Source organism: Paroedura picta, chromosome 2, assembly GCF_049243985.1.
Source record: "Paroedura picta isolate Pp20150507F chromosome 2, Ppicta_v3.0, whole genome shotgun sequence".
Taxonomy (NCBI): Eukaryota; Metazoa; Chordata; class Lepidosauria; order Squamata; family Gekkonidae; genus Paroedura; species Paroedura picta.
This window is the reverse complement of record NC_135370.1, coordinates 182000974-182026506: the sequence shown is the minus strand read 5'-3', so window position 1 is coordinate 182026506 and position 25533 is coordinate 182000974. Positions and strand designations below refer to the sequence as shown.

At 53.4% G+C, this 25533-nt stretch overlaps 1 protein-coding gene and 1 non-coding gene across 2 annotated transcripts; both read right to left on the bottom strand.

Annotated features, from left to right (window-relative positions):
* Positions 1–1443: 1443 nt before the first annotated feature.
* On the bottom strand, positions 1444–25014 carry PTGDR (prostaglandin D2 receptor). Its single transcript, XM_077324056.1, has 2 exons — positions 24121–25014; positions 1444–2082 (listed from the first exon to the last, which is right to left on the bottom strand). The coding sequence occupies exons 1-2, from the start codon at positions 24949–24951 to the stop codon at positions 1849–1851; spliced, it is 1065 nt and encodes a 354-aa protein (XP_077180171.1). The 5' UTR covers positions 24952–25014; the 3' UTR covers positions 1444–1848.
* Positions 3067–3141, bottom strand: TRNAV-GAC (transfer RNA valine (anticodon GAC)). The gene has a single exon. It is a non-coding gene; the product is annotated as a tRNA-Val (tRNA).
* Positions 25015–25533: the final 519 nt, after the last annotated feature.

The window sequence follows — 25533 nt, the reverse complement described above, 5'->3', positions numbered from 1 at the left end:
CGATCTGGACAGAAATGCCTTCTCCCGGTCTTTTTTCAGGCTCCAGAGATTTGCTAGGGATGCCAGCCTCCAGGTGGGGCCTGGGGATCCCCTAGAATGACAGCTCCTCCCCAGACTGCAGAGATCAGTTCCCCTGGAGGAAAGGGCTGCTTGGGAGGAGGGACTGAGGGATGCCAGCCTCCAGGTGGGGCCTGGGGATCCCCTGGAATGACAGCTCCTCTCCAGACTGCAGAGATCAGTTCCCCTGGAGGAAAGGGCTGCTTGGGAGGGGGGACTCAGGGATGCCAGCCTCCAGGTGGGGCCTGGGGATCCCCTGGAATGACAGCTCCTCTCCAGACTGCAGAGATCAGTTCCCCTGGAGAAAAGGGCTGCTTGGGAGGGGGGACTCAGGGATGCCAGCCTCCAGGTGGGGCCTGGGGATCCCCTGGAATGACAGTTCCTCTCCAGACTGCAGAGATCAGTTCCCCTGGAGGAAAGGGCTGCTTGGGAGGGGGAGTGAGGGATGCCAGCCTCCAGGTGGGGCCTGGGGATCCCCTGGAATGACAGCTCCTCTCCAGACTGCAGAGATCAGTTCCCCTGGAGGAAAGGGCTGCTTGGGAGGGGGGACTCAGGGATGCCAGCCTCCAGGTGGGGACTGGGGATCCCCTGGAATGACAGCTCCTCTCCAGAATGCAGAGATCAGTTCCCCATATAAAATGGCTGCTTTGGAAGGGGGGAGGACTCAGTGGCCTTCACCCCCAAAGCTCCATAAATTTCCCAAGCTGGATATGGCATCCCTACTGATAGCACCTGGCAATGACCAGGTGAGGCAAACCAACAGCAATGCAATCAGAGAGGGTCACCCCTCCAAGAAAAGACAAACCGAAATCAGTATTTGGAGGTGAGCGAAAGGCCGAACGGGAAGAAAAGAGGGTGGGCTGGCTCACACGTATTTACTGAATAGATTTTATAAACCCGTTTTTCTGCCAGCAAGCTGGCACCCAGTACTGGAGCATCCCCGTAATTTGTAAAAGTCAGTCTGTAAAAGGACAGAAGGCCTCTTGTCCTTCCTTCTCACACAAACCGATCCCCCTAAAGTGTCAAACAAGGGTGGAAGGGTCCATGTGCTCAGCCCCCAGTTTGAATCAGGACCCCTGTCTCCGCCATTCATATTTGAGAAGGCCTGGAAGCAGACATCTTCTATCTGGCATCGTGTCTGGTCTGTCCGTGGAATAGGCTTCTCTCCGGCGGAGTTTGGCGCTTGTTTGGAATTCCAGGAATTTGTCCCTAAGGGTCACACCTGTTCCATACCACCCCAAGTCTTTCCAAACCAGGGGTAGTCAAACGGCGGCCCTCCAGATGTCCATGGACTACCATTCCCAGAAGCCCCTGCCAGCATTCGCTGGCAGGGGCTTCTGGGAATGGTAGTCCATGGACATCTGGAGGGCCGCCGTTTGATTACCCCTGTTCTAAACTGACCAAAGCCCAGTCCTTCAACTAACAAAGTTACTAGTGCTGGCCCCTTCTTTTTACAACCAACGTTGAATCATCGCTTCACGTGAAAGAGAAAAACGTTCTTGCGCTGTGCCAAGATTTCTTCAGCGGAAAAGATTTCTCCCACCTTGCAAATGTTCTCCTGCCTGGTCTTGACTCCTTACTCGCTGTAGGCGAATCAGCAAGTGGTTCTCAGCCAGTGAGAGCCAGCTTGGCATCGTGGTCAGGAACGCGGACTTCTAATCTGGCGAGCCCGGTTGGATTCCCCGCTCCTCCTCCCCTGGCTGCAGCGAACGCTCGCTCCCATTTCACAGGGCCACGGGATGCCCAACTCCCACCAGCTCTGCCTCCAGGAAAGGGAAGAAAGGCACGTCCTCATTTCAGCTCCCCGGACTCCTTCCGCGTCGACGTTTCCAGGAGCTGAGAGTGCGGCGCTCTTTTTGAACCCAGCCTCCTCGAGACCCGGTGGAGGCAGCTGCGGAACACCGACGTCCGGAAGATGATGAACACCCAGGGGTCGACGATAGAGTTGATGGAAAATATCCGGAGGGCGGTGAGGTCGGCGTTCTCGTCGTCATCGGGGGCAAAAGCGCCAACGTAAGCACGGATCTGGGGAGGGAGAAGAGGAGGGAACCCAGTGAAGCTCAAGACTCGATGGCCACACGTGCTCAAATTCACTCCCCAAAGCAGCGGTCCCCAATCTTCTTGTTGTCGGGGGCCGCCTCCGAGGGTGGAAGAGAGCCACACATGCACGTTTTCGCCACTAGGTGGCGCTAACGTGCATGCGCAGAGCTGCTGCGGGTGCGTGTTTTCGCCAGCAGAGGGCGCAACGCTCATGCGCGGCAGCTCTGCGCGTGCGCGTTTGTGTCGCTGGCATGCCAGCGGCCGTGACTGCCTCTTCCCCCCCTCTCACTGCGGGGGGGGGGAGGTAGGCGTGGCCGCTGGCGGCCCGGTACCATGGCCTTTGTGGCCCGGCACCGGGCTGTGGACCAGGGGTTGAGGACCCCTGCCGCAAAGGACAGGAGGGAGAGGAACACCGCTGGAGGTGAGGAGGAACGCGGTACCAGGCAAGGAGCAGTGAGGACCGGGTTCGAATCCCCACTCTGGCGTGGAAGCCTGCTGAGCAAACATGGGTCCCTCAATACTCTCAGCCTGACGTACCTCACAGGTTGTTGTGGGATTCAATGGGGCAGGGGAGAAGGACGTGAACTGCCGCTCTAGGTCCCAGATCAGGGAGAAAAGCAGGATGTGAATTGGGAGGGGGGGGGGAAATAAATTTTTGGCAGGCTCGTCAGCTAAGCCAAAAATTTGTCAACCACTGGTTGATGCATGAAAGTGCCTTCTCCTGAAGCATACTCTTGGTCTAGCAAAGTATTGTCGACTCAGGCTGGCAGCTGTTTTCCAGGATCTCAGGTAGATTTCCACACCACATTTTGCCTAATCCAGGGGTAGTCAAACTGCGGCCCTCCAGTTGTCCATGGACTACAATTCCCAGGAGCCCCTGCCAGCAATCGCTGGCAGGGGCTCCTGGGAATTGTAGTCCATGGACATCTGGAGGCCGCAGTTTGACTACCCCTGGCCTAATCCTATATATGGAGGAACCAGGGATCGAACCTGGGACCTCTTGCATGTCAAGCAGATGCTCAACCACTGAGCCACAGCCCCTCCCCACAACTCCCCCTTCCCAGTCCTCTGTAACTATAATAAAAGACCTTTAAGGCCAACCAAGATTTATTCAAGGTGTGAGCTTTCGAGTGCAAGTACTCTTCCTCAGACTCACTGCTCAATCCATGGATGTGGCCAAGATGGCGGAGTTCCTCCCCCCCCCCAGCCCCTTGGCTGTCGCCGGCTAGGGGAGGGGGCCGTGAGGGTGGCAAGGCCAGGTGAGGGTGGGTGGCAGGTGGCTGCAGGTCAGCCTTGCAGGCATGTTGATGTTTGGGGTGGCGGCAGCTGGGCCCTGGGACAGCAGCGGAGATAGCGGTTGGTCGGTCCTCTTGACCCAGAAACGCTCCAAGCAGTGGCTCATGGGCCAGCATGCCACAACGGCAGCTCCCTGACCCCTGACAGCTCAGTGGTCTAAGGCAAAGTGAGCAGGAACTCCAAAGCTCACGGCAGACGTGCACCCCCCTCTCCCACCCTCCAAACACCCTCTGCTGCACCTTTCTCCCGAAACTCCCCCGTACCCCACTCTCCATCCCTGCCTTGCAACGCCCCGCCCCACCATCTCCCAGCCCCCGAAACAGATGTTCCTGCACACCTCCCACCTCCTTCAGCCCACCCCATCACACCCTCTCACGCCCAGCCACACAACCACAACCCACACAACACACCCACGCAGCCACATCTCCATCCAGAATCAACAGCTCAAGACTTACACCACCCACACATTCGGCGCCCGTTGTATTCCTGGATATGACCCGCTTTACGCTGAGTCATTTGATAGATCTCAAGTGGCTTCAATCAGTCATCCGAGCATTTCCAAGGAATCCTTATTCTCATTAGTAAGTTTCCTAGAATCACAGAATCACAGAGTTGGAAGGGGCCATCCAGGCCATCTAGTCCCACCCCCTGCTCAACGCAGGATCAGCCCTAAGCATCCTAAAGCATCCAAGAAAAGTGTGTATTCAAACTCTTGTTTCACACATGTCTCTCTCAAGTACCTGGAGAATTTGTTTACTCAGTTGTAGCTTCCTTTGCCCTTTTGAGTCTCTGAAACTAATTTGTCTCCGCGGTTTATGAACAGTCATGTGCTTCCTTCAAGGGGCAGGAGGGAAACATTCAAAGGCAACTCCGAATCCGTGGATTCAGGCGGCACGGAAATGGCGACTGCGTTTCAGCTCTTTGTTGATCCCCGCTCTAAGGGACAAGAGAACTAAATCGGAACTGAGAACCTCCCCCCCCCAAAAAAAGCCATCACCACATATACAGCTGTTAACCACAAGAGATTCCTGGCGGTGCACGCCATTGGTCAGTGGCACGGTGAAATGGTTGGATCTGGCGGTTGGGATCCAGCCGCATGTTGGCCAATTACAGTCGCAGGATTATGATCCTGACTTGGACCTCAAGTTCCGGTCCTCAGCAGGCACAACAGTGCCAAACACTTTAATTTTCATGGAAATAAATATATGGTATTGTAGAATCCTAGAGTTGGAAGGGGCCTCCTGGGTCATCTAGTCCAACCCCCTGCTCTGTGCAGGACACTCCCAACCACATTGCTCATCCACTGTCACCTGCCACCCCGTTGAGCCTTCATCTGGATGGCAGAGCACAAGGCAGTGGTTCTGATTTTTTGCTGGTATGTTTAACACTTTTTGGTAGCTGCTGTCTTATTAGCTGCAACTTACTGTGCCGATGAGAATAACAAAAATTTGGGTAAAGCCTGCATCTTAACAGTCCCCAGTTGGGGTCAGGGGATTCCCCCCATTTTGGAACATCTCCCTTCTCCTTTTCAGGGCTATCAGGATCTGGGGTAAATCACACACACACACACAGACACACACCAGGCAGGAAATCAGGAATAAATGTGATGTGCCTACGTCACCCAGAAATGATGCAGGCACATCAGTGAAATTGGTGGGCACAACTCTATGGTAAGAAGCTAATTCTACCATAGAGTTTTGCCCCCAAACCAGAGCATCACCTCTGACATCCCCTTCACTCCTTGAAGAGGTAATTTTCAAGTGCAGTCAAGGTAGAAGAAGAGTTGGTTTTATACCCTGCTTTTCACTCCCTGTAGGAGTCTCAAAGCGGCTTACAATCGCCTTCCCTTCCTCTCCCCACAACAGACACCCTGTGAGGTAGACAGGGGATGAGACAGCTCTGACAGAGCTGCTCAGAGCAGCACTATCAGGGCTGTGACTAGCCCAAGGTCACCCAGCTGGCTGCATGTGGAGGAGGAGTGGGGAATCAAATCTGGCTCTCCTGATTAGAAGATGTCACTCTTAACCCCAACACCAATTTGGCTGCCTAGGCTTTTCGCGGCTGGAGACAGGCGGGTTGTCAGTTTTTGCCTTTGGATTGGAACTCTGGACCTCTTTGGTCCAAACCAATCAGGGCCGCCCCTCCTTCGCTTCCGAGATCTGATGAGATCAGCCTGTCCGGGACCTTTCAGGTCAGGGCAGTTTTCCACTTTCCGTTCTTTGTAGAATTCTTTGAAAGCCTCGGCCCAGCCAGACGAATTTCTGCAAAATCTGGCACTCAGGAAGGGCTAATTTGTGACTCATTAAGGAGACAGATGTTTTTTCAGAATTGGACGTGGGTCCGAATTTGGAAAGGACCCCGAACTGTTCTTTAACCCAGAACTTTCTTGTTAGACGCCCCAAGCTAGGAGCAGCGGCCTAGGAATGGAATGAATGAACAAAAGGAATTAAATGAATAAATTAATAAATAAAAGCGTAGTATTGAGGGACTCTAGCCTTCATTAGTGTGGAGGATTTTTCATAGCAGATTTCTTGAAATACATGTTCTGCTGAGAGCACACGATATTTCCCCCTTCTCTCGAGCATGTATTTCCTGCCCTTTCCTCCAAGGTGCTCCGTGGCTGTCCCGTCCCCATCTGAATCTTCCCCCAGCAAACTTTACAACTGTGTAAGAATCTGAATGCACGTCCCCTAGGTTTTCAGCCTGCGGGTACCTCTGTTCTGACCAAGCGTGTTGGATGCAGCCACAAAATGGCCACTGCAGGAGGCGGGGCCGGCTGTCAAAATGGCCACTGCAGGAGGCGGAGCCACACCGACATGCAGAAGAAGCGTGGGGAACAACAGGAGTAATTTTTTAAAAACCCACTGGGAAAGAGGTAGGAGAATGAGAGTAAACAACAGATTCAAGTGGGTCGCCGTGTCGGTCTGAAGTAGCACAACACAAATAGAGTCAGATAGCACCTATAAGACTGACAAAGATTTATTCAAGGCGGGAGCTTTTGAGTGCATGCACAGAGTGCAAAGACTGATTCAAGGCATGCCCAGCTCATGCCTTAAATAAATCTTAGTTTTAAAGGTGCCATTGGATTTGTTGAGTGTTAAAAATATAATTTGATTCTGCACAGGGCATCAGCTCTCCAGTGGCCAATCAGCAGCCAATGCTGGGTAAGCAATACAAGGCGGGATACAAATCTGGGGGTCTCAGATAAAAACCGCCATGTGGGGCAGGACCCACTTCAGGTACTTCAGCTGCTGCCTCCTCTCCCTGGCCTCACGCACGTGCCCTTTAAAGATGCAAATGGCTGTGTCTTTCTCCATTATTTTATTCATGCCCATTTATATATACTTGACGAGGTGACTAAGACCTTCTTCACTGAAAGACAGACCTAATAATAAATATTATTAGTTACAGCGGCTCAGCGCCAACGTTGAGACGCTGAGCACAGGCCCAGAAGGTGTTTTTTAAAAAATCAATTCAATTCCCCTTATTTTGGGCTTTCCAGTAAATTGGGACCATATTTCTTCCTTGAAGGAATTTGATGTTTTCATTCCTGGAGGCTCTTTATGCCTTTGCAAACTCGATGGCTGGAGGGAGGCTTTGAAGCGGCTTTCGATCTGCTTTTAGAACATCGCGTGTTTAAATAGTTTGAGCCTGCTCTTTGGCGCTTTGTGGGCCTGCGAGATTCCAATCCCGGCCCCAAATTCTCCTTCTCCACTAGGCTGGCCAAGGTGTCAGGGTCCTGAGCAGGGCAAGCCCCCCGCTTTTCTTTTGAACCTAGCACACCCCCCAACCTTTCAGCCTGTGGAACTCTTGACGGTGGATGGAGGGGTGCAAGAGCATAATGGCTGTCCCCAAAGAGGCAGCAGCTGCCGAAGAGACTTTTAAAAAACCCGCCCAGGGAATCAAATTTCCAGTGGCCAATAAAAAGCCTTGCTGGGCAACAGCCCCGCCCACTTTGCATAAAATCACTTGGCGTCACCTGGTAAAGTGTTTGTGGCCTGGTGCCCACGGGCACATTGGGGAACCCTGTTTTACCCTGTGTGTCCAGGGAGCATGTTCTAGCTATTTTAAACACACACACACACACACGAGCCCCCTGTCCCCTGTGGGTGGTCCCACTGTGTGGTTTTCCTTATCACGCCGGAGGGGCTGCCCAGTTGGCAACAGAGCGCAGTGATGAGCCAGGAGGCCGCACGGGATTGCAGGAAGGGGGGCAGCGTTGGGAAACATCACCCCACACCTGACTAATCCCAGGCAAATCCCCACACCCAGTGCCGCTCGAGGAGGTGGCCAGCAGGAAGGCACGATCCGAAGATGCTTTTGGGGAAAGTCTGTGAGAGACAGGATCGCCCCCTGGTGGCTGTATCTGTTGAACAGTATAGGATGGGCACGGGTTGCCAGCCTCCAGCTGCAGCCTGGAGTTTTCCCAGAAGTCAATGTGGGTGCAAAAATGTCTTACTTCCAGCCCAGCAGAACCTGAAAAATAGACCCTCTCTTGATACGGCAGCTCTGGCCGCTTGGATCAGAAGGGTGTAAGGTGCCTCGGTCTCTCCTCAAAATCAGTTCCGAAACTCCACTTGGCACAGAAGGCCATAGCCTGGCTATTACTGGGAGCAAGATAGATAACAATCCAATCAGGCTAGATATCAGGAAAAAGTTTTTCACAGTCAGAGTAGTTCAGCAGTGGAATAGGCTGCCCAAGGAGGGGGTGAGCTCCCCCTCACTGGAAGTCTTCAAGCAAAGGTTGGATACACACTTTTCTTGGATGCTTTAGGATGCTCTGGGCTGATCCTGCATTGAGCAGGGGGTTGGACTAGATGGCCTGTATGGCCCCTTCCAAATCTATGATTCTATGACTCATATTATTATTATGAAGAAGAGTTGGTTTTTAAACCTTGATTCTCACTGCCTGAGAGAGTCTCAAAGCAGCTTGTAATTGCCTTCCCTTCTTACCCCCCCCCGGGGAGGCAGGTGGGGCTGAGAGAGCTCTGAGAGAACTGCTATGTGTGAACAGGACTGTGACTGGCCCAAGGTCACCCAGCCGTAGCTGCATGTGGAGGAGGAACGGGGAATCAAACCTATCCAGATGGCTCTCCCGTTTTACGGTCACTCCAGGGGCTGTTCATCTATTATCAGACTCCAATTCTATGGAGGCAAAAGGGATAATCGACTGGGGCTTGTTCCTGCCGTGTGTGTACTGCAGGTCGGCTTCCCTTGAGTAGCTTTGCATCATTTCATGTGTCATGCCAAGGTTTATATTTTACGCCAGGTCTGTTTTTCAGACAGCTGATGGGTTCCAGGACCCCAAATACTATATTGTGTTTGACCGAGTATCTCCTTTTGTTGATTCTGCACAATTCCCTTGGAGTCCCGGCAGGGAAGATGGATTATAAATAAATGATATAAATGAATGGGACAAAGATGGAGTCTAGTGGCCCCTTTCAGACCCTCGAGGTTTTTGGTTTTCTGCAGACCACCTTTCATGGGCATTTGTTGGGGTGCTACATCTGGAACAGAGCGGGATCGTAGGAGTTAATGGAAATTGGTTGCAGCTGGATTTTAGAATTTCACTCTGTGTGTTTGTTTTTGTATTCTTTTGCTGTTGCGCACTGCCCTGAGATCAGTTTTGGAGAGGGGCAGTTTAGAAATCTCAAAATAAATTTTCTTTAAAAATCCTTCAGGTGCTTTGAAGCCACTTGTATTCTGCACAAAAGATGTCCTGTGCAGGAATAAAAACCTATGGGGGTCTTAGAATCATAGAATAACAGAGTTGGAAGGGACCTCCTGGGTCATCTAGTCCAACCCCCTGCACTATGCAGGACACTCCCAACCCTCTCGCTCACCCACTGTCACCTGCCACCCCCTTGAGCCTTCACAGAATCAGCCTCTCCGTCAGATGGCTCTCCAACTTCTGCTTAAAAATCTCCAACGATGGAGAACCCACTGCCTCCCGAGGAAGCCTGTTCCACTGAGGAACCGCTCTGACTGTCAGGAACTTCTTCCGGAGGTTGAGACGGAATTTAGAATCATAGAGTTGGAAGGGACCTCCTGGGTCATCTAGTCCAACCCCCTGCACTATGCAGGACACTCACAACCCTCTCGCTCCTCCACTGTCACCTGCCACCCCCTTGAACCTTCACAGAATCAGTCTATGGTGGGGAGAGGAAGCTGCTGTCGGAATCCTTTGGGTAGTGAAAAGTGGGATAGAAAAGATGGCTCCCCTTCTTTGTGTAATCATGACTGTGATCCTTTGGAATTGAATCATAGAACCATAGAATTATAGAGTTTGAAAGGTCCTCCTGGGTCATCTAGTCCAACCCCCTGCATTATGCAGGACACTCACAACCCTCACAATCCCACAATTGGGGTAAGCAACTTTATCTTGGGGCTTATTTGACCTTTTACTGGTATTTTTGGATGTTTCTTTATGGTTTAATCGTTTTTAACAGTTCTTTGACAATTCATTATAACAGTATATTTGTGTGTCTTTTTTAATCCCATAATTATGCACGCCGTGTGACCAACAGTTGTGCTTTCTTTTATTTTTTCTCCTGCTCGAACTTCAGGCTCCTGGCTTCATTTCTAGGCTGGCTTTTGTTTTCCCTTCCGCAAACTATGCAAAACTGAGCTGCCTTTTGATGCCAGAGATTACAGTCGCATTGTTCTATGTGACTCACAGAGTTACTTGGACTAATTATTAGGAACTCTGTACAGCTTGCTGCAAATTCGATCCGACAGTCATTTTGGATGTACTGTGTTCACTATCTGTGTGGCTTTCAGTTTTTTGTCATTTTAATTTGGTTGGTCCTATAACCCAAATCCTACTTGGTTGTTTGGTTGCTTCTCCCTGGGACTCCAGGCAGGTGGTGCATAGAATCCTAGAGTGGGAAGGGGCCATGTAGGCCATCTAGTCCCACCCCCTGCTCAGTGCAGGATCAGCCTCAAGCATCCAGGAGAAGGATTTGTCCAGCCGCTGCTTGAAGACGGCCAGTGAGGGGGAGCTCCCCACCTCCTTAGGCAGCCCCTTCCAATGCTGAACTAGACTCCTAGAATCCCAGAGTGGGAAGGGGCCATGCAGGCCATCTAGTCCAACCCACCCTGCTCCATGCAGAGTCAGCCTCAAGCAGCCTCTCTCAACTTTTTTACTGTTGAGAAATCCCTGAAACATCCTTCAGGCTTCGAGAAACCCCAGAAGTGGCGCAATCATGCAGAACATGGGAAACAGAGCTCTGTACATGCCCACTGGGGCTCCTCCCCTTCCCACCCACCCCAGGCCCATCATTGACCATTTTGGGAGGGGTTGGGTGGGTCAGCATGACCATCTACGGTCACACCACCCACCCAATCAGGCTTTCTCAACCAGCGTCTGCGTGATGTCACTCCTGGTGACACGTGATTTCCGGGGGCGTGGCAGGAAGGTGTGGCCAGCTGACATCACTTCTGGGGTTTCTTGAAGCCTGAAGGATATTTCAGGAGTTTCTTGACGCTAAAACGGTTGAGATAGGCTGCCCGATCCCTTCTCCGGGAAGTGACTCAATCAGACAGCCTTGGGTGTTTGCGGACCCCCACCCGCCACCCTCCAACCTGATGCTTTTAAGCCGTGTCTTAAAAAGGCAAGGAATGTCTGTCTACCGACCCAGGACTCAGCGAGCCTTAATAGCCTCTCCAAAACAATCTAACTTTATCCTCTATTAAAACTCCCCCAAGAGAACTTCCCAGTCGCAGATCTGATATCAGGCCCACAACGGCGAAGGTATTTACAGTCCAGGTCCAGCTCACAAAAGGGAACGTCCAGAAGGCAGGCGGCACCTCTGAGTAGACCTTACAGAAGCATCTCGCCCGTTGCTGCAGGAAATTCGACAGGGGCCTAGGTGGACCTTCGGCGTGGTCAGACAGGGCAGCCCCTCTGCTAACGAATTAATTAAATTGTAAAGCTATCTGGCTGCTTTGCTTCCTGCAGGAGCTCCAGGCGGTAAACCATGTGAACAAGAGCCAGCTTGGGAGTTGTGGTTAAGAGTAGCGGGTCCTAACCTGGAGACACCAAGACAAATTTCACACACTGCCCCAATGACAGACTAGGCCTCCCTCCCGGCTGCCAACAAGTCTCCAAAGACCTGACAAACCTATTAGATGACCGGAAGTGACATCACACGTTGCTGGGACGCTCTAGGAATTGACTTTGTTTTTTTAGTTCCCACCCTGGAAACTGGTTCTGGGGATAAGGCCCCCACTTAGCTTTCGCTTTGCTAAAGCCCTGCCGGCTTTTCTTTGGCCTTCACTAGTTCTTAGAGATGGTAGGCCAGCCCTTTTCAAGCTTTTGACCATGGAAGAACTCCCAAAATAATTCTTCAGGCTTTGAGGGACACGGGAAGTGATGTCAACTGGACCCGCCTCCCTGCCATGCCCTGCCCCTTGAGGCAGGCTTGAGGAGGTCTGGGAGAGGAGACAGGAGGTGGTTTGAAGCAGGGGTAGTCAACCTGTAGTCCTCCAGATGTTCATGGACTACAATTCCCATGAGCCCCTGCCAGCAACGCTGGCAGGGGCTCATGGGAATTGTAGTCCATGAACATCTGGAGGACCACAGGTTGACTACCCCTGCTTTAAAGCTCTGCCCCCAGACAAGAAAACTCACTCATGCTTGGGAGGGGGAGCAATCAAAGTGGCCAGTTCCCTAGATTGTGGCTGAATCCATTAATGTAGGATAAAGCCCACAGACCCCCTCCAGAGCACCCGTGGACCTCCGGGGGTCCGCAGACCCCTGGATGTGAATCCCTACGGTAGGCTGTCTGCTTCCTGGACCATGTCTTGGCCCAGCTGCTTCTGTGTTGATTTATCCCTCGATAATTTATCTGAACGTCTCATTCCTGTTGAAATTTTCTTTTAAGCTCAACGCATTTTTTTGAAAAAGAGACAACACGCGTACCACTAGTACAGGTGGCCTCAGCTGTGAAAATACCGGGACGATTCTTGCGGTTAAACAATAGGAAGAATTTTATGGCAGATAGGGCATTTCCCCAGCGGAAACGGCTTCCTCGGGATGTTGTGGGCTCTCTCTCTCTCTCTTTGGAGAACTCTAAACGGAGGCCAGGGGGCTGATTCTGGGAATTTGGGCAGAAGTTGGGAGGGAAGGGGGTGAGCTCTCATGGCCCCGGGTAATGCCGATTGCCACTTTGAGGTCTGGAAGGGAATTGACCCAGGGATCTTGGGAGGCTTTTTGCCTTCCTCTGGGCCCAGAGCAGGGGTCATTGGGGAGCAGGGGTGGGGGAAGTAGAAGTAGGTGCAGATTTCCCGAGTAGTATAGGGGGTTGGTCTAGATGACCCCAGAAGACCCCCATTCCAGCTCTCTGTTTCTGGGTTTCTTCTTCCTTGGGGGAATGCCTTCCTAAACAAAGCCCAGGCGAGCGGATCGAATTTGCAGCTCTGTGACGTTTGTAAACACTCCGAGCCACACCACATAAAACACATTTATGTTTTATTGTTCCTTCTGTCTAAACAGCACAGTGTTCTCACTGGACCACAAGTCCTGAAATGCAGCCTCACTAATTTCCCCTCTCTGCCTGCAGGGTTTCCGCAGAGGCAGGATTCTTTCCGTGGGAAACCAGACCCTTCCCCCAGTAAGTCATTTCTAAAGAATTATGATGCCGTTTCAGGAAGATTGGCATGATGCAAATGTTATACCCTTTAACTGTGACGTGCGGTACGCTCTGTTGCTGGGGTAGTCAAACTGCGGCCCTCCAGATGTCCATGGATTACAATTCCCAAGAGCCCCTGCCAGCAAATGCTGGCAGGTGCTCCTGGGAATTGTAGTCCATGGACATCTGGAGGGCCGCAGTTTGACTACCCCTGCTCTGTTGTCTTGGGCTTTGCGCGTTCCCACGGGGATGTTGTGTTGGGTAATATCTGGGGCCCGGCTCGTTGGCAGAGCATCGGCTTTGCAGGCAAAAGATCCACACTGGCACCAGTGAAGGCACCAGTTGCCCATGATGTTCCATCTAAGATGGGGTTGCAGATGAACATTGTAACTTGGGACGGTTGTGTTGTGCAGGCAGACCTGCCGAGGACCGAGCTCAGGTGCGAGGCAGGATTGTAATTCAGAGACACCGATTGGCTCAGGTCTGGCTGGTTTCCCTGTGGGGACCACTGGATTAATAGCAGATAGCCACAGCCTGGGCAGAGTCTGCACTTACTTTCTTTATTCCATTGTCAATCCTGTTGAATTCAGATCGCTTTGAACTCGGGTCTTCCTCTCCCACCCCCCCACTCCCCATTGAAACAGGAAAGTCTTCTGCACGTGGTTAGGGAGGCTCAGAAGGTGGGGGGGGGGAGCCAAGCCTCTTTCTTTCTTTTCTTGAAGGGGGGGGAAGAGGAGCCAGGTAGGGAGCCTCTTTCTTTTCTTGGAGGGGGGGAGAGGATCGAAAAAGGCAGAGGAGGGAGGAAAAATCCAGGACCGACAGAAGTTGAAATTAGGGACTTCTCCTTTAAGGCAAGCTTGTCACATGACCAGGTGTAGCCTATCAGAGGTTCTCTACCACCAACCTGGATATTGAGGATTAAAAGCAGTCTGAGATATAGCACAATAAAGGTAGGGTAACTCCGGGTCAATCCTTCTTGCTGCAGAAGGAAATTTTAAATCGCTCCAAATCCAAACGGAAATCGCATTCTGTGTAGAGGGCAGGGACTGAATCGATCTGGAGTTGGAATAAAAGCTCCGTGCAGTTTACACCCTGGTTGAATGGCTCGCGGCAAGATCCACCAAGGAGCCAATCAATTCAAACCGCCAGTAACCAATCACCGGTGGACGTGAGTGGATCTCTTGTTTCATGTACGTCTATCTTGGGGAGTCTGTTCAGGATGCAGTTATGGTACTATGAGCTGATCACTAATGAAGACTTCAGCCATTCCAGGGCTGCCACGATCCTTGGCCCATGGATCCAACAAGGTGGCAGCAGAGAGCATGCAAGCCCACAGCAGCCATTTTGTTCTTGGCTCCGCCTCCTGTGGCAGCCATTTTGGGGTGGAGCCCACAGCACTCTCAACATGTCAGATGTGCCCACAGGATCAGAAAAGTTGGGGGCTCCTGCCCTCAGTGACCTTAGACAAAGCCTGGGTTTCCCAAACCCACTCAGTACAGGCATGATACTGGCCTACCTTACAGGGCTGTTAGGACAGCCCTGTGAGGAAGATAAGTCTCATTACCCATTGCAAACAAGAGAGGGGGTTGGTGGCTGAGATAAGAAACTAGCCATGTATGGTGGCCCAGAAGGGGCATGATAAACCACCAACTTAGGACTTCAGAAACCAAGATGCCTTGCAAGAAGGGTTGTTGCTTTTTGAACACCCGGCCACTTTTGGAAAACTAGTAGGATTGGTCTGATTCAAGAGGGGGATCTCTGAATGCAACATTTCTGGGAACTGGGGTGCCTGTATATCCGATGTCAAGGCCTCAGCTCACGGGCATATGGATTCCGCTAAATGGTCCATCAAAATCTTATTCCAAATCCAATCCAATTCAATGCGATCCTGTCCACGTGAACCGTCAGCTCGCTAAGTTCTGCTTTTGGGAGAAATTATTAGTGTTTCAGACAAACTTCATATAAGCAAATACTTGTCTCTTGGACAGAGTATAAGGTCCTATTAACCGCAGCTACTCCTAGCTAATGGCGTTCCAGAGGAACGCTAATAATTTGTCCCTTGATAAAGCCAGAAGGCGAAACGCGTTGGGGCTTCTATGAAGTAAGAATTAAAAAACATCCGAAACTGAAGAGAGGCGACTCTATTTGGATTTATTATTGCCATGTTGGTGTCCCAGTGCATCTGTACTATTTCATATTTGGGGAAATGTGAGCAACAAGGCACGGAGTGCCCAGTCATTCAAGGAAGGGACTGTGCAAATTAAGAAAGCGGAACATCAGTGAATGAACAGCTGTGGTTTTACACCAGAAGCTGCAGATTTCTGGAAAGACATAAGTTTGGCTCCCTCTGAGGCACTGGACAATGGGTCTTGAGAGCCGGGGAGAGAAACAGAGAGAGCTAAGTTGATGGTTTCTTTCTGTACTCATAAGAGCTGACAGGAAGAGGCGGGTCTGGTATTTTCTGTTGAATATCGGGGTTTGGAAGAAGATTTGGTGGACTCAGGGGTTTCTGGACAAGGGCTTAAAGTCTACTGTCATAAACCAAACACTTGTCCCAAAGCGCTTACAAACAGCTTTCCCCTCATCACACCAGACACTCGGGGAGGGAGATGGTGCTGAGAGAGCTTTAACAGAACTGCTCTGCAAAAACAGCTCTGAGAGAATTGTCACTAGCCCAAGGCCACCCAGTTGGCTGCAGGTGGACGAGTGGGGAATCAAACCCGACCCTCCAGATTAGAATTTGCCACTCTTAGCCACTACACTATGCTGGCTCTATTCTCACCGCTAAAATAAAATCAGAAGCTAACCATAAACTGTTCATATCGGAAACTAAAATAAAGCTGAAGAAGAAAAACACCCAAACATTCTTGGTGTCAAAACACAATCTAAACAACATTCCCTGAAAAGTTTAATGAACATGTAAAAACCACATTTGCATTACTAAGTTCAAGTGACCGTGAACCAGAAGAAGTGTGGGTGGAAACAGGAGATATTATCAAGGAAGAATGTGCAAAGGCTATTCCTGTAGTCAAAAGAAATGAAAAGCCTTGATGGATGACTGATGAATCTCTTAAAATTGCTAAAGATAGACAAGAGGTAAAATGTGACAGAAATAGAACCAGAAGCCTAAAGGCAGCATTCTGGTAGCTCACACATAGAAACAAAGAGAAGGATTACAATAGCCAGTGTAAAGAAATGGAAGAGAACAACAAAAAGAGGAAGAACAAAAGATCTGTTCCACAAGATCCAAGATCGCAAAGGGAAATTTAAAGTATGCTGAAAAATCAAAATGGAAATACACTAACTCAAGAGGCCAAAAATTAAAAAGATGCATACTGAGAAATGATACAGAAGAAATGAAAGAATGGCGTATTCCTTCCAAGAAGAAGGAACTTACAGCTCTGAAGAATTTACAGTGTTTACAAAGTGATTGCTGCATAGAAAGTAACTGGGAAATACAAATCACCAGGCATACATGGAATATCAACAGAGCTATCCTATCAAAGCAGACGACATGGAGGCCAAGGCCTTCTCCTGATGTTGCCTCCTGGCTCTGAGATTCAGAGGCATAGTGCTTCTGAACATGGAGGTTCTAATCAGTCACTGGGGCTAGTAGCCACTGATGAACATCCTCCATAAATCTATCTGGTCTCCTTTTAAACAGGTTCGTTTTTGTGGCTATCAACAACAAGGCATAGAGGCTGAGACCTTCCCCTAAGGTTGCCCCCTGCAACTGGGATTCAGAGCTTTAGTGCCTCTGAACATGGAGGTTTCCTTTAGTTAGCATGGTTAGGAGCTACTGGTAGACCTCTCCACCATGACTCCATCTAATTCCCTTTCAAAGTCATCCATTTCTTTGGACATGACTATACCCATTCCATATTTTAGCCACTCCCTATGTAAAGTTGCCTTTCCTTTTGTCCATCCTGAACCTACTGCCCATCAGCTTCACTGGATGCCTTCAGGTTCTAGTATTTTCAGAGAGGGAGAAAACATTTTCCTTGCCTACTGTCTCCATCCCATGCATCATTTTGCAATCCTCTATCATGCCCCCCCCCAGCTGTCTCTTTACTAAAAGGAAGAGTCCAAGACTCTTCCGCATTTCCCCCTAAGGAAGGGGCTCCAGCCCCCCATCACCTGGGTCACCCTCTTCTGTTCTTTTCCCAGATGGTTCATGTACTACAGTTCCTATGAGCCCCTGCCAACGGACCATGCTGACAGGGGCTCATAGCAACTGTAGTCCATGAACATCTGGAGAGTCCCAGTTTGGCCACCCCTGGCACAGAGGATAAGGCCTCCCTCTGAGGGCACTTCAAAGGCTGACTGCCTCTGAACATGGAGGTTCTCTTTAGCATGTCACCAGGGCTGGCAGCTACTGAGACCTTTCCTCCATAAATCTGTTCTTTTAAAGCTGCCTATGCCTGCAGCCAGTTCCATGTTTTAATAACAGGGATCCAGAAATATCCCAGTTTCACTGGATTCCAAGATCTAGAGGGAGAAAGAGTTCTCTTTGCCAACTCTACCTGGGCATCATTTTATCAAGGTCTATCACCACCACCACCCCCAGTTTTAGTTGTCTCTTTTCTAAACTGGCAAAGTTCCAGGGCTATCCTGCATTCTATTTACCTGGCTTGTCCCTGGTTCTTTGGGTTCCTGTTCTGCACTTTGAGTTCCTGTTCTGCACTTTCTTGGCTCACCCTACTGGTCACTTCTATATTACACTGGTGTATAAAAAGGTAAAGGTCTCCCCTGTGCAAGCACCGTGTCATGTCTGACCCTTGGGGTGACGCCCTCTAGCGTTTTCATGGCAGACTCAATACGGGATGGTTTGCCAGTGCCTTCCCCAGTCATTACCGTTTACCCCCCAGCAGCAAGCTGGGTACTCATTTTACTGACCTCGGAAGGATGGAAGGCTGAGTCAACTTTGAGCCGGCTGCTGGGATTGAACTCCCAACCTCATGGGCAGAGCTTCAGACAGCATGTCAGCTGCCATACCACTCTGCGCCACAAAAGGCTCTGGTGTATATTTGGGGCAAAAACCTGCAGTTGGGGCAAAGATTTGGGGCAAAAATCTGCAGGTACGCCAGATGTAAAACTGAATCAACCACTGGGGGGGGGGGACAGAGCCTATGGGGAACAGAAACCTCCCCTTCCTGAACTAACAGAAACTTACACATGAAGAATTCTTCAGCCTTTCATTACAGGGAAGGTACAGGGCCAGTTTATCCATGTGGGACTTCCCGGGGGGGCTGATCCTGCCGCAATTGTGTTCTGCTAGGGCCCTGCAAGTCCTTCAACCGCTCCTGGGACGGTGCTCCGATCCCACCCGCTTACTAATTGAAAACAAAGTTTCCCTTTATTTTATGGAATTGCAGGGCTCTCTGGGAGCCTTCCCCAACGTTCTGCTCCCTCGAGGGCTGGGCCCCGATCGCCCACGGGTCCTGGGACGTTAACAGCGGATTCCCAAGAATCAATTAGTTTTTAATAAATTCCCTTGCTCTGACTCATCTGGAAATACTTGTCCCGTCTCCTGCAGAGGATAGAGTATTCGGATGATGTGCTACTGACATCTTTTTAAAACACACACACACACAAACTGAAGCTAGGAATGTAAAGCGGTTATCCGACGGTTTGCATACGAGCATGAAGGCAGACGTTTCACAACCATACCATAATTCATCCTTTCCCAACGGGCGTTTAGCTCCTTCCAAGAATTAATCAACTAACTGGTCTTGAATTCTAAGGACTTGGCAGGTGCCAAGGAGCCTCAAGCTCTGTGCCATTTCTTGCTCTTAAGACATGCAGTGGCCAAAGAAAGGAAGAATTGCAAATAAGTTGCTCCCCCCCAATTGTGTTTGTCAGTTGTTCCCCTTTCCTTTAGCCTAGCATCCGAGAAATGTAGTCTCTGCAACTAACCGGGGTCCCCTGCTTGATCTGAGGCCTGCAGCCTCCAGACCCGGGTAAGGAATTGCAAGGGGCCACCCAGGATGGGGACCGGCCTTCTCATTCCTGGCAAAATGGCTGCAGGAGGGGGCGGGCTAGGTAAGTGGCAGAAAACTCCGGCAGAGAGCCAAGGTGCCCCTCCTCCCATGTAGTGAGTAGGAAGGATTCAAAGATTCGAAGGTAAATCACTCTGTTCTCGGGGGGTGGGGGGTGGGATCATTTGCGACGGCAAGGCAGCCTTCGTTCCTGCCGCAAGGAACTGTGGGTAAAACCAAAACACACCCCGTGCTCTGCAGAAGAAAGATACTAAAGAAAGATAAAGAAGATACATGTGGAGAAGAAACAGGTTAGGCAGAACGGCTGCAGGTAACATAGCTGAACCTGAACCCTGCTCTGAAATCCGACTGCATTAAAAAAAAAATGAAGCTGCCTTGAACTGGCCCATCAAAATCAGCGTTGTCGGCTCAGGCTGGCAGCAGCTCTCCAGAGTGAGGTCTTTCACATCAGGCCGCTGACGTTACCCGCTAAGCTCATCCTTTCAACGGGAGATGCCGGGGATTGACTCCAGCACTTTCTGTAGGCCAAGAGACTGTAGGCCCTGAGCCCCTTTGCTGAATCTCACCAACCATCGGTCAGGGACAGTCTTGTCTACTCTGACTGGCAGCTGCTCTCCAGGGTCTCCGGCAGAGGTCGTTCCCATCATAGAATCATAGACTCCTAGAATCCTAGAGTGGGAAGGGGCCATGCAGGCCATCTAGTCCCACCCCCTGCTCAGGACAGGATCAGCCTCAAGCATCCAGGAGAAGGATCTGTCCAGCCGCTGCTTGAAGACGGCCAGTGAGGGGGAGCTCCCCACCTCCTTAGGCAGCCCCTTCCACTGCTGAACTAGACTCCTCGAATCCTAGAGTGGGAAGGGGCCATGCAGGCCATCTAGTCCCACCCCCTGCTCAGTGCAGGATCAGCCTCAAGCATCCAGGAGAAGGATCTGTCCAGCCGCTGCTTGAAGAGGGCCAGTGAGGGGGAGCTCCCCACCTCCTTAGGCAGCCCCTTCCACTGCTGAACTAGACTCCTCGAATCCTAGAGTGGGAAGGGGCCATGCAGGCCATCTAGTCCCACCCCCTGCTCAGTGCAGGATCAGCCTCAAACATCCAGGAGAAGGGTCTGTCCAGCCACTGCTTGAAGACGGCCAGTGAGGGGGAGCTCCCCACCTCCTTAGGCAGCCCCTTCCACTGCTGAACTAAACTCCTAGAATCCTAGAGTGGGAAGGGGCCATACAGGCCATCTAGTCTCACCCCCCGCTCAGGGCAGAATCAGCCTCCAGCATCCAGGAGAAGGATCTGTCCAGCCGCTGCTTGAAGACGGCCAGTGAGGGGGAGCTCCCCACCTCCTTAGGCAGCCCCTTCCACTGCTGAACTAGACTCCTAGAATCCTAGAGTGGGAAGGGGCCATGCAGGCCATCTAGTCCCACCCACTGCTCAGGGCAGGATTAGCCCAAAGCATCCAGGAGAAGGATCTGTCCAGCTGCTGCTTGAAGATGGCCAGTGAGGGGGAGCTCCCCACCCCCTTAGGCAGCCCCTTCCAGTGCTGAACTAGACTCCTAAAATCCTAGAGTGGGAAGGGGCCATACAGGCCTTCTAGTCCAACCCCCTCAACGCAGGATTAGCCCAAAGCATCCAGGAGAAGGATCTGTCCAGCCGCTGCTTGAAGACGGCCAGTGAGGGGGAGCTCCCCACCTCCTTAGGCAGCCCCTTCCACTGCTGAACTAGACTCCTAGAATCCCAGAGTGGGAAGGGGCCATGGAGGCCATCTAGTCCCACCCCCCTGCTCAGGGCAGGATCAGCCTCAAGCATCCAGGAGAAGGATCTGTCCAGCCGCTGCTTGAAGACGGCCAGTGAGGGGGAGCTCCCCACCTCCTTAGGCAGCCCCTTCCACTGCTGAACTAGACTCCTAGAATCCCAGAGTGGGAAGGGGCCATGGAGGCCATCTAGTCCCACCCCCTGCTCAGGGCAGGATCAGCCTCAAGCATCCAGGAGAAGGATCTGTCCAGCCGCTGCTTGAAGACTGCCAGTGAGGGGGAGCTCCCCACCCCCTTAGGCAGCCCCTTCCAGTGCTGAACTAGACTCCTAGAATCCCAGAGTGGGAAGGGGCCATGGAGGCCATCTAGTCCCACCCCCTGCTCAGGGCAGGATCAGCCTCAAGCATCCAGGAGAAGGATCTGTCCAGCCGCTGCTTGAAGACGGCCAGTGAGGGGGAGCTCCCCACCTCCTTAGGCAGCCCCTTCCACTGCTGAACTAGACTCCTAGAATCCCAGAGTGGGAAGGGGCCATGCAGGCCATCTAGTCCCACCCCCTGCTCAGTGCAGGATCAGCCTCCAGCATCCAGGAGAAGGATCTGTCCAGCCGCTGCTTGAAGACAGCCAGTGAGGGGGAGCTCCCCACCTCCTCAGGCATCCCCTTCCACTGCTGAACTAGACTCCTAGAATCCTAGAGTGGGAAGGGGCCATGCAGGCCATCTAGTCCACCCCCTGCTCAGTGCAGGATCAGCCTCCAGCATCCAGGAGAAGGATCTGTCCAGCCGCTGCTTGAAGACAGCCAGTGAGGGGGAGCTCCCCACCTCCTTAGGCAGCCCCTTCCACTGCTGAACTAGACTCCTAGAATCCTAGAGTGGGAAGGGGCCATGCAGGCCATCTAGTCCCACCCCCTGCTCAAGGCAGGATCAGCCTCCAGCATCCAGGAGAAGGATTTGTCCAGCCGCTGCTTGAAGACGGCCAGTGAGGGGGAGCCCCCCACCTCCTTAGGCAGCCCCTTCCACTGCTGAACTAGACTCCTAGAATCCCAGAGTGGGAAGGGGCCATGCAGGCCATCTAGTCCCACCCCCTGCTCAGTGCAGGATCAGCCTCCAGCATCCAGGAGAAGGATCTGTCCAGCCGCTGCTTGAAGACGGCCAGTGAGGGGGAGCTCCCCACCTCCTTAGGCAGCCCCTTCCACGGCTGAACTAGACTCCTAGAATCTTAGAGATGGAAGGGGCCATGAAGGCCATCCAGTCCCACCCCCTGCTCAGTGCAGGTTCAGCCTTAAGGATCAGCTCCATCCCATTCCTTTTAACTGTGGGGGATTGAACCCGGGGACTCATGGAAGCCAAGCAGCTGCTCTGCCCCTGGACCATGCCCTCCCCCCCCCAAGAACGAAGCCCTAAATTGTGTCGCTTTGTAACTTCCGTTTATCCCCTGCCCTTGCCAGTGGAGCGGGATCCAGGGATCCAGGGAATGTTCCTGCTGCCAGGCATTTGTGATTCTTTGAAATCCCTCGGGGCTCGCTTCATTTTGGCGGGCGACTGTGGGGGCCACACAGGCCATTTTAGGAGCTCACTGTCATGTCTGGGACACGCGTCCCCTGTGTGACCAGGGGCCCCAAAGAGGAGCCGAGAACAGCAGCCTTACCCAAAGTCTCCCCAGGGGGACCCCATTTTCCTAAAAAAATCCAAACCCGTCAGCATCCAATAGACCTTACACGTTTCACTTCACCTCCACCTTATCCTCACAACAACCCTGCGAGGCAGCGTAGGCTGAGAGAGTAGGATTGACTCGAGGTCACTCAGCGGATTTGACCTTAGGGCTACCAGGTCCAACCCTTGAGCCCAGGGGCCCCCAACATGGCCCCCACTGGCAACTTTTACTGAGCCTGCCAAGCGATTTTAAGGAGTGGGCGGGGCCAGGCAAGGCTTTTGACCAGCAAGGATTCTCATTGGCCACTGGAGATTTGATTGGCAGTGCGGATTTTTCTAAAATGTTACTTTGGCGGCAACTGTGTGACTGAATGGCCATCCTTTTGTGACTGGCTCCGCCTCCTGAGGCAGCCATTTTGTTGCTTTTCCCACAGGTCAGCATCACAGAAGTGCCCAAAAGGTCGGGGGGGGGGGGGGACGGACGACGTGCTCTACCCATTGCACCACAACCTAGAGGAGTCCCAAGGGCCTTTCCTTTCCTCTCCCCACAACAGACACCCCGGGAGATAGGTGGGCCTCAAAGTGCTCCAAGAGAACTGACAAACAGTTTGAAGAGAACTGGAACAAGGTCTCCCAGCTGGCTGCATGTGGAGGATGAGTGGGAAATCAAACCTGATTCTCCCAATTAGATGCTGTCGCTCTTAACCACAACACCAAGCTGGCTCTGGAACAAGAGTTGGTTTTTATACCCTGCTTTTCACTGCCTGAAGGAGCATCAAAGTGGCTTACAATTGTCTTTCCTTCCTCTCCCCACAACAGACACGGTGTGAGGAAGGTGAGGCTGAGGGAGCTCTGAGAGAACTGTTCTGCGAGAACAGCCCTAACTCGCTGGCGCTGGCAGAAGGAAACCAGAGTGAAAACATTTTGCACAAGAGCATTCCCTCCTGAACCACAGAGCACTGGGGGGGTGTGTGTTCTGGGTGCGAACGTATTTGTAAACAGGAAGGTGCTAGGCACAGTCCACCTCTCAGAGGGGCAGCCTCTAATCTGGTGAACCGGGTTGGACTCCCCACTTCTCCTCCACAGGCAGCCAGCTGGGCAACCTTGAGCCATCCCCAGATCTCTCGGAGCTCCCTCAGCCCCACCTCCCTCACAGAGTGCCTGCCGGGGTGAGAAGGGGAGCCGCTTTGAGACTCCTTCAGTCAGTGTAAAGTGGTTATTAATAAGCCTGCTCTTCTTTCAGGGGTAGTCAAGCTGCAGCCCTCCAGATATCCATGGACTGCAATTCCCAGGAGCCCCCTGCCAGCGTTCGCTGGCAGGGGGCTCCTGGGAATAGTAGTCCATGGACATCTGGAGGGCCGCAGTTTGACTACCCTAAGTTCCCAACTCCGATCTGGAGATCGGGGAGGGGTGGAGCAGACGGGTGATGTTCCGGAGTGTCCCCTTCCAGGGAGAAAAGTCGTTTTGCCCAAGGGGAACGGATCCCCTTCCAGTGGTCCTTCTGCGTGATCTCCCCAGACGCCCTCCCTCGGAAGTTGGACACCTTGCCCTTTGGGCCCCGCCGGGAGGACTCCAGCTTGGCCCGGGAGGAAGAGGGTCCGGGGGCGGGGGCGTGTTCCGAATAGCATTTCGACGGCGCGGCTCCCGGCTGTCCCCTTCCTCTCCCGCCCTCCCTCCCGCCCTCCCGGCCTCCCTCCCGGCTACTCACGATGACGGGCAGGGAGCAGACGGTGAAGAGGACGGTCATGAGCGCGAGCAGGGCCAGGTGGCCGAGCTCCTGGAGGCGCCGGGCGCCGGCGGCGGGCAGGGCTGCGGTGCGGGGCGGCTGGCGGCGCGCCATGCCGTAGAGGCTGCGCATGCTGCCCAGGTTGCAGAGGGCGACGAGCAGGACGAGCAGGCCGAGCAGGCTGGCGTAGAGGGCGGCGTAGGCGCTGCCGGGCCCGGCCATGCGGATGAAGCACCAGGTGCCCGGGCAGTACTGCACGGCGGCGCCGAAGCCCAGCCGCGGCAGCGCGCACACGAGCCCGCACAGCGCCACGGCGGCGCCCGTCAGCAGCGCGCCCCGACGCCGGCTCGTGTGGCGCTCGTAGAAGTAGGGCCGGCCCAGCGACAGCCAGCACTCGAGCGCCATGGCCAGCAGCAGCGCCGTGGGCGCCAGGCCGAAGAAGGCCATGAGGAAGGCGAAGAGCTGGCACAGGCCGCCCGGCGCGCCCCCGCCCGCCTCCCCGACGGCCCCCGACGGCCAGAGCTCGCTGAGGCTGCGGTTGCGCGCGTAGGCGGCCAGCACGATGGGGCTGAGCAGGCACTTGCCCAGCAGGTCGGTGGCGGCCAGCGCGCTCACCAGCAGGTAGAAGGCCGACGGGCGCGCAGGGCGGCCGCCGCGCAGGAGCCGGGCGCGCCGGTGGTGGTGGCGCAGCAGGCCCAGCGCCAGCCCGTTGCCCACCAGCCCCGCCGCGAACAGCAGCGAGCTCGGCAACGCCGACTGACCGCCCGCCAGGCTCCGCAGGCCGCGGCAGCGGTACGGGCCCGCCGCCTCCATCGGCCAGCCAGCCAGCCGGGCCTCGACGGGACGCACGGAGCCACTGCGCCGCTCCGCCGGCCGCCCGCAGAGGGAGGGAGGGAGGGAGGGAGGGGGGCAGGGAGGATCGCCGACGGGGTGGGGAGGAGCGGGAGGGGCGGAGGGAGACGCTTGCTCCCGAGGAGACCGGGGAAGGAGCCGAGCCGAGGGAGGCTCCCCGCAAGCCAGCCGCCTCCGCCCCTTTGGAGCGCGCGCCGCCTTAAGAGAACCGGCGGGGGGCAGGGACTCTGCACATGCTCAGGGGCGCGCTGCCCCCCACCCCTGGGAGCCGCGCTGTCGATCGGGCAGGGATGATGCCAGCCTCCGGTGGACTCTGTGGCCTTGGCCCCAGGTGCACTCCCTGCCCGCCCCAGGAGCCGTCTCCAAATGCCCAGGGGTTTCCCTGCCTGGAGTTGGAGGCTCTACCCACGTCTCCCTCCGGAGGGGATTGGGACCAGGCAGCTCTCCTGCCAACTTCCAGGGGGGTGGCGGACGACTCCTCCAATGACAGGGGGGGGGGCTCTAGTAAAGGACAGGTAGTAATGGGTTTAAACTACAAGTACA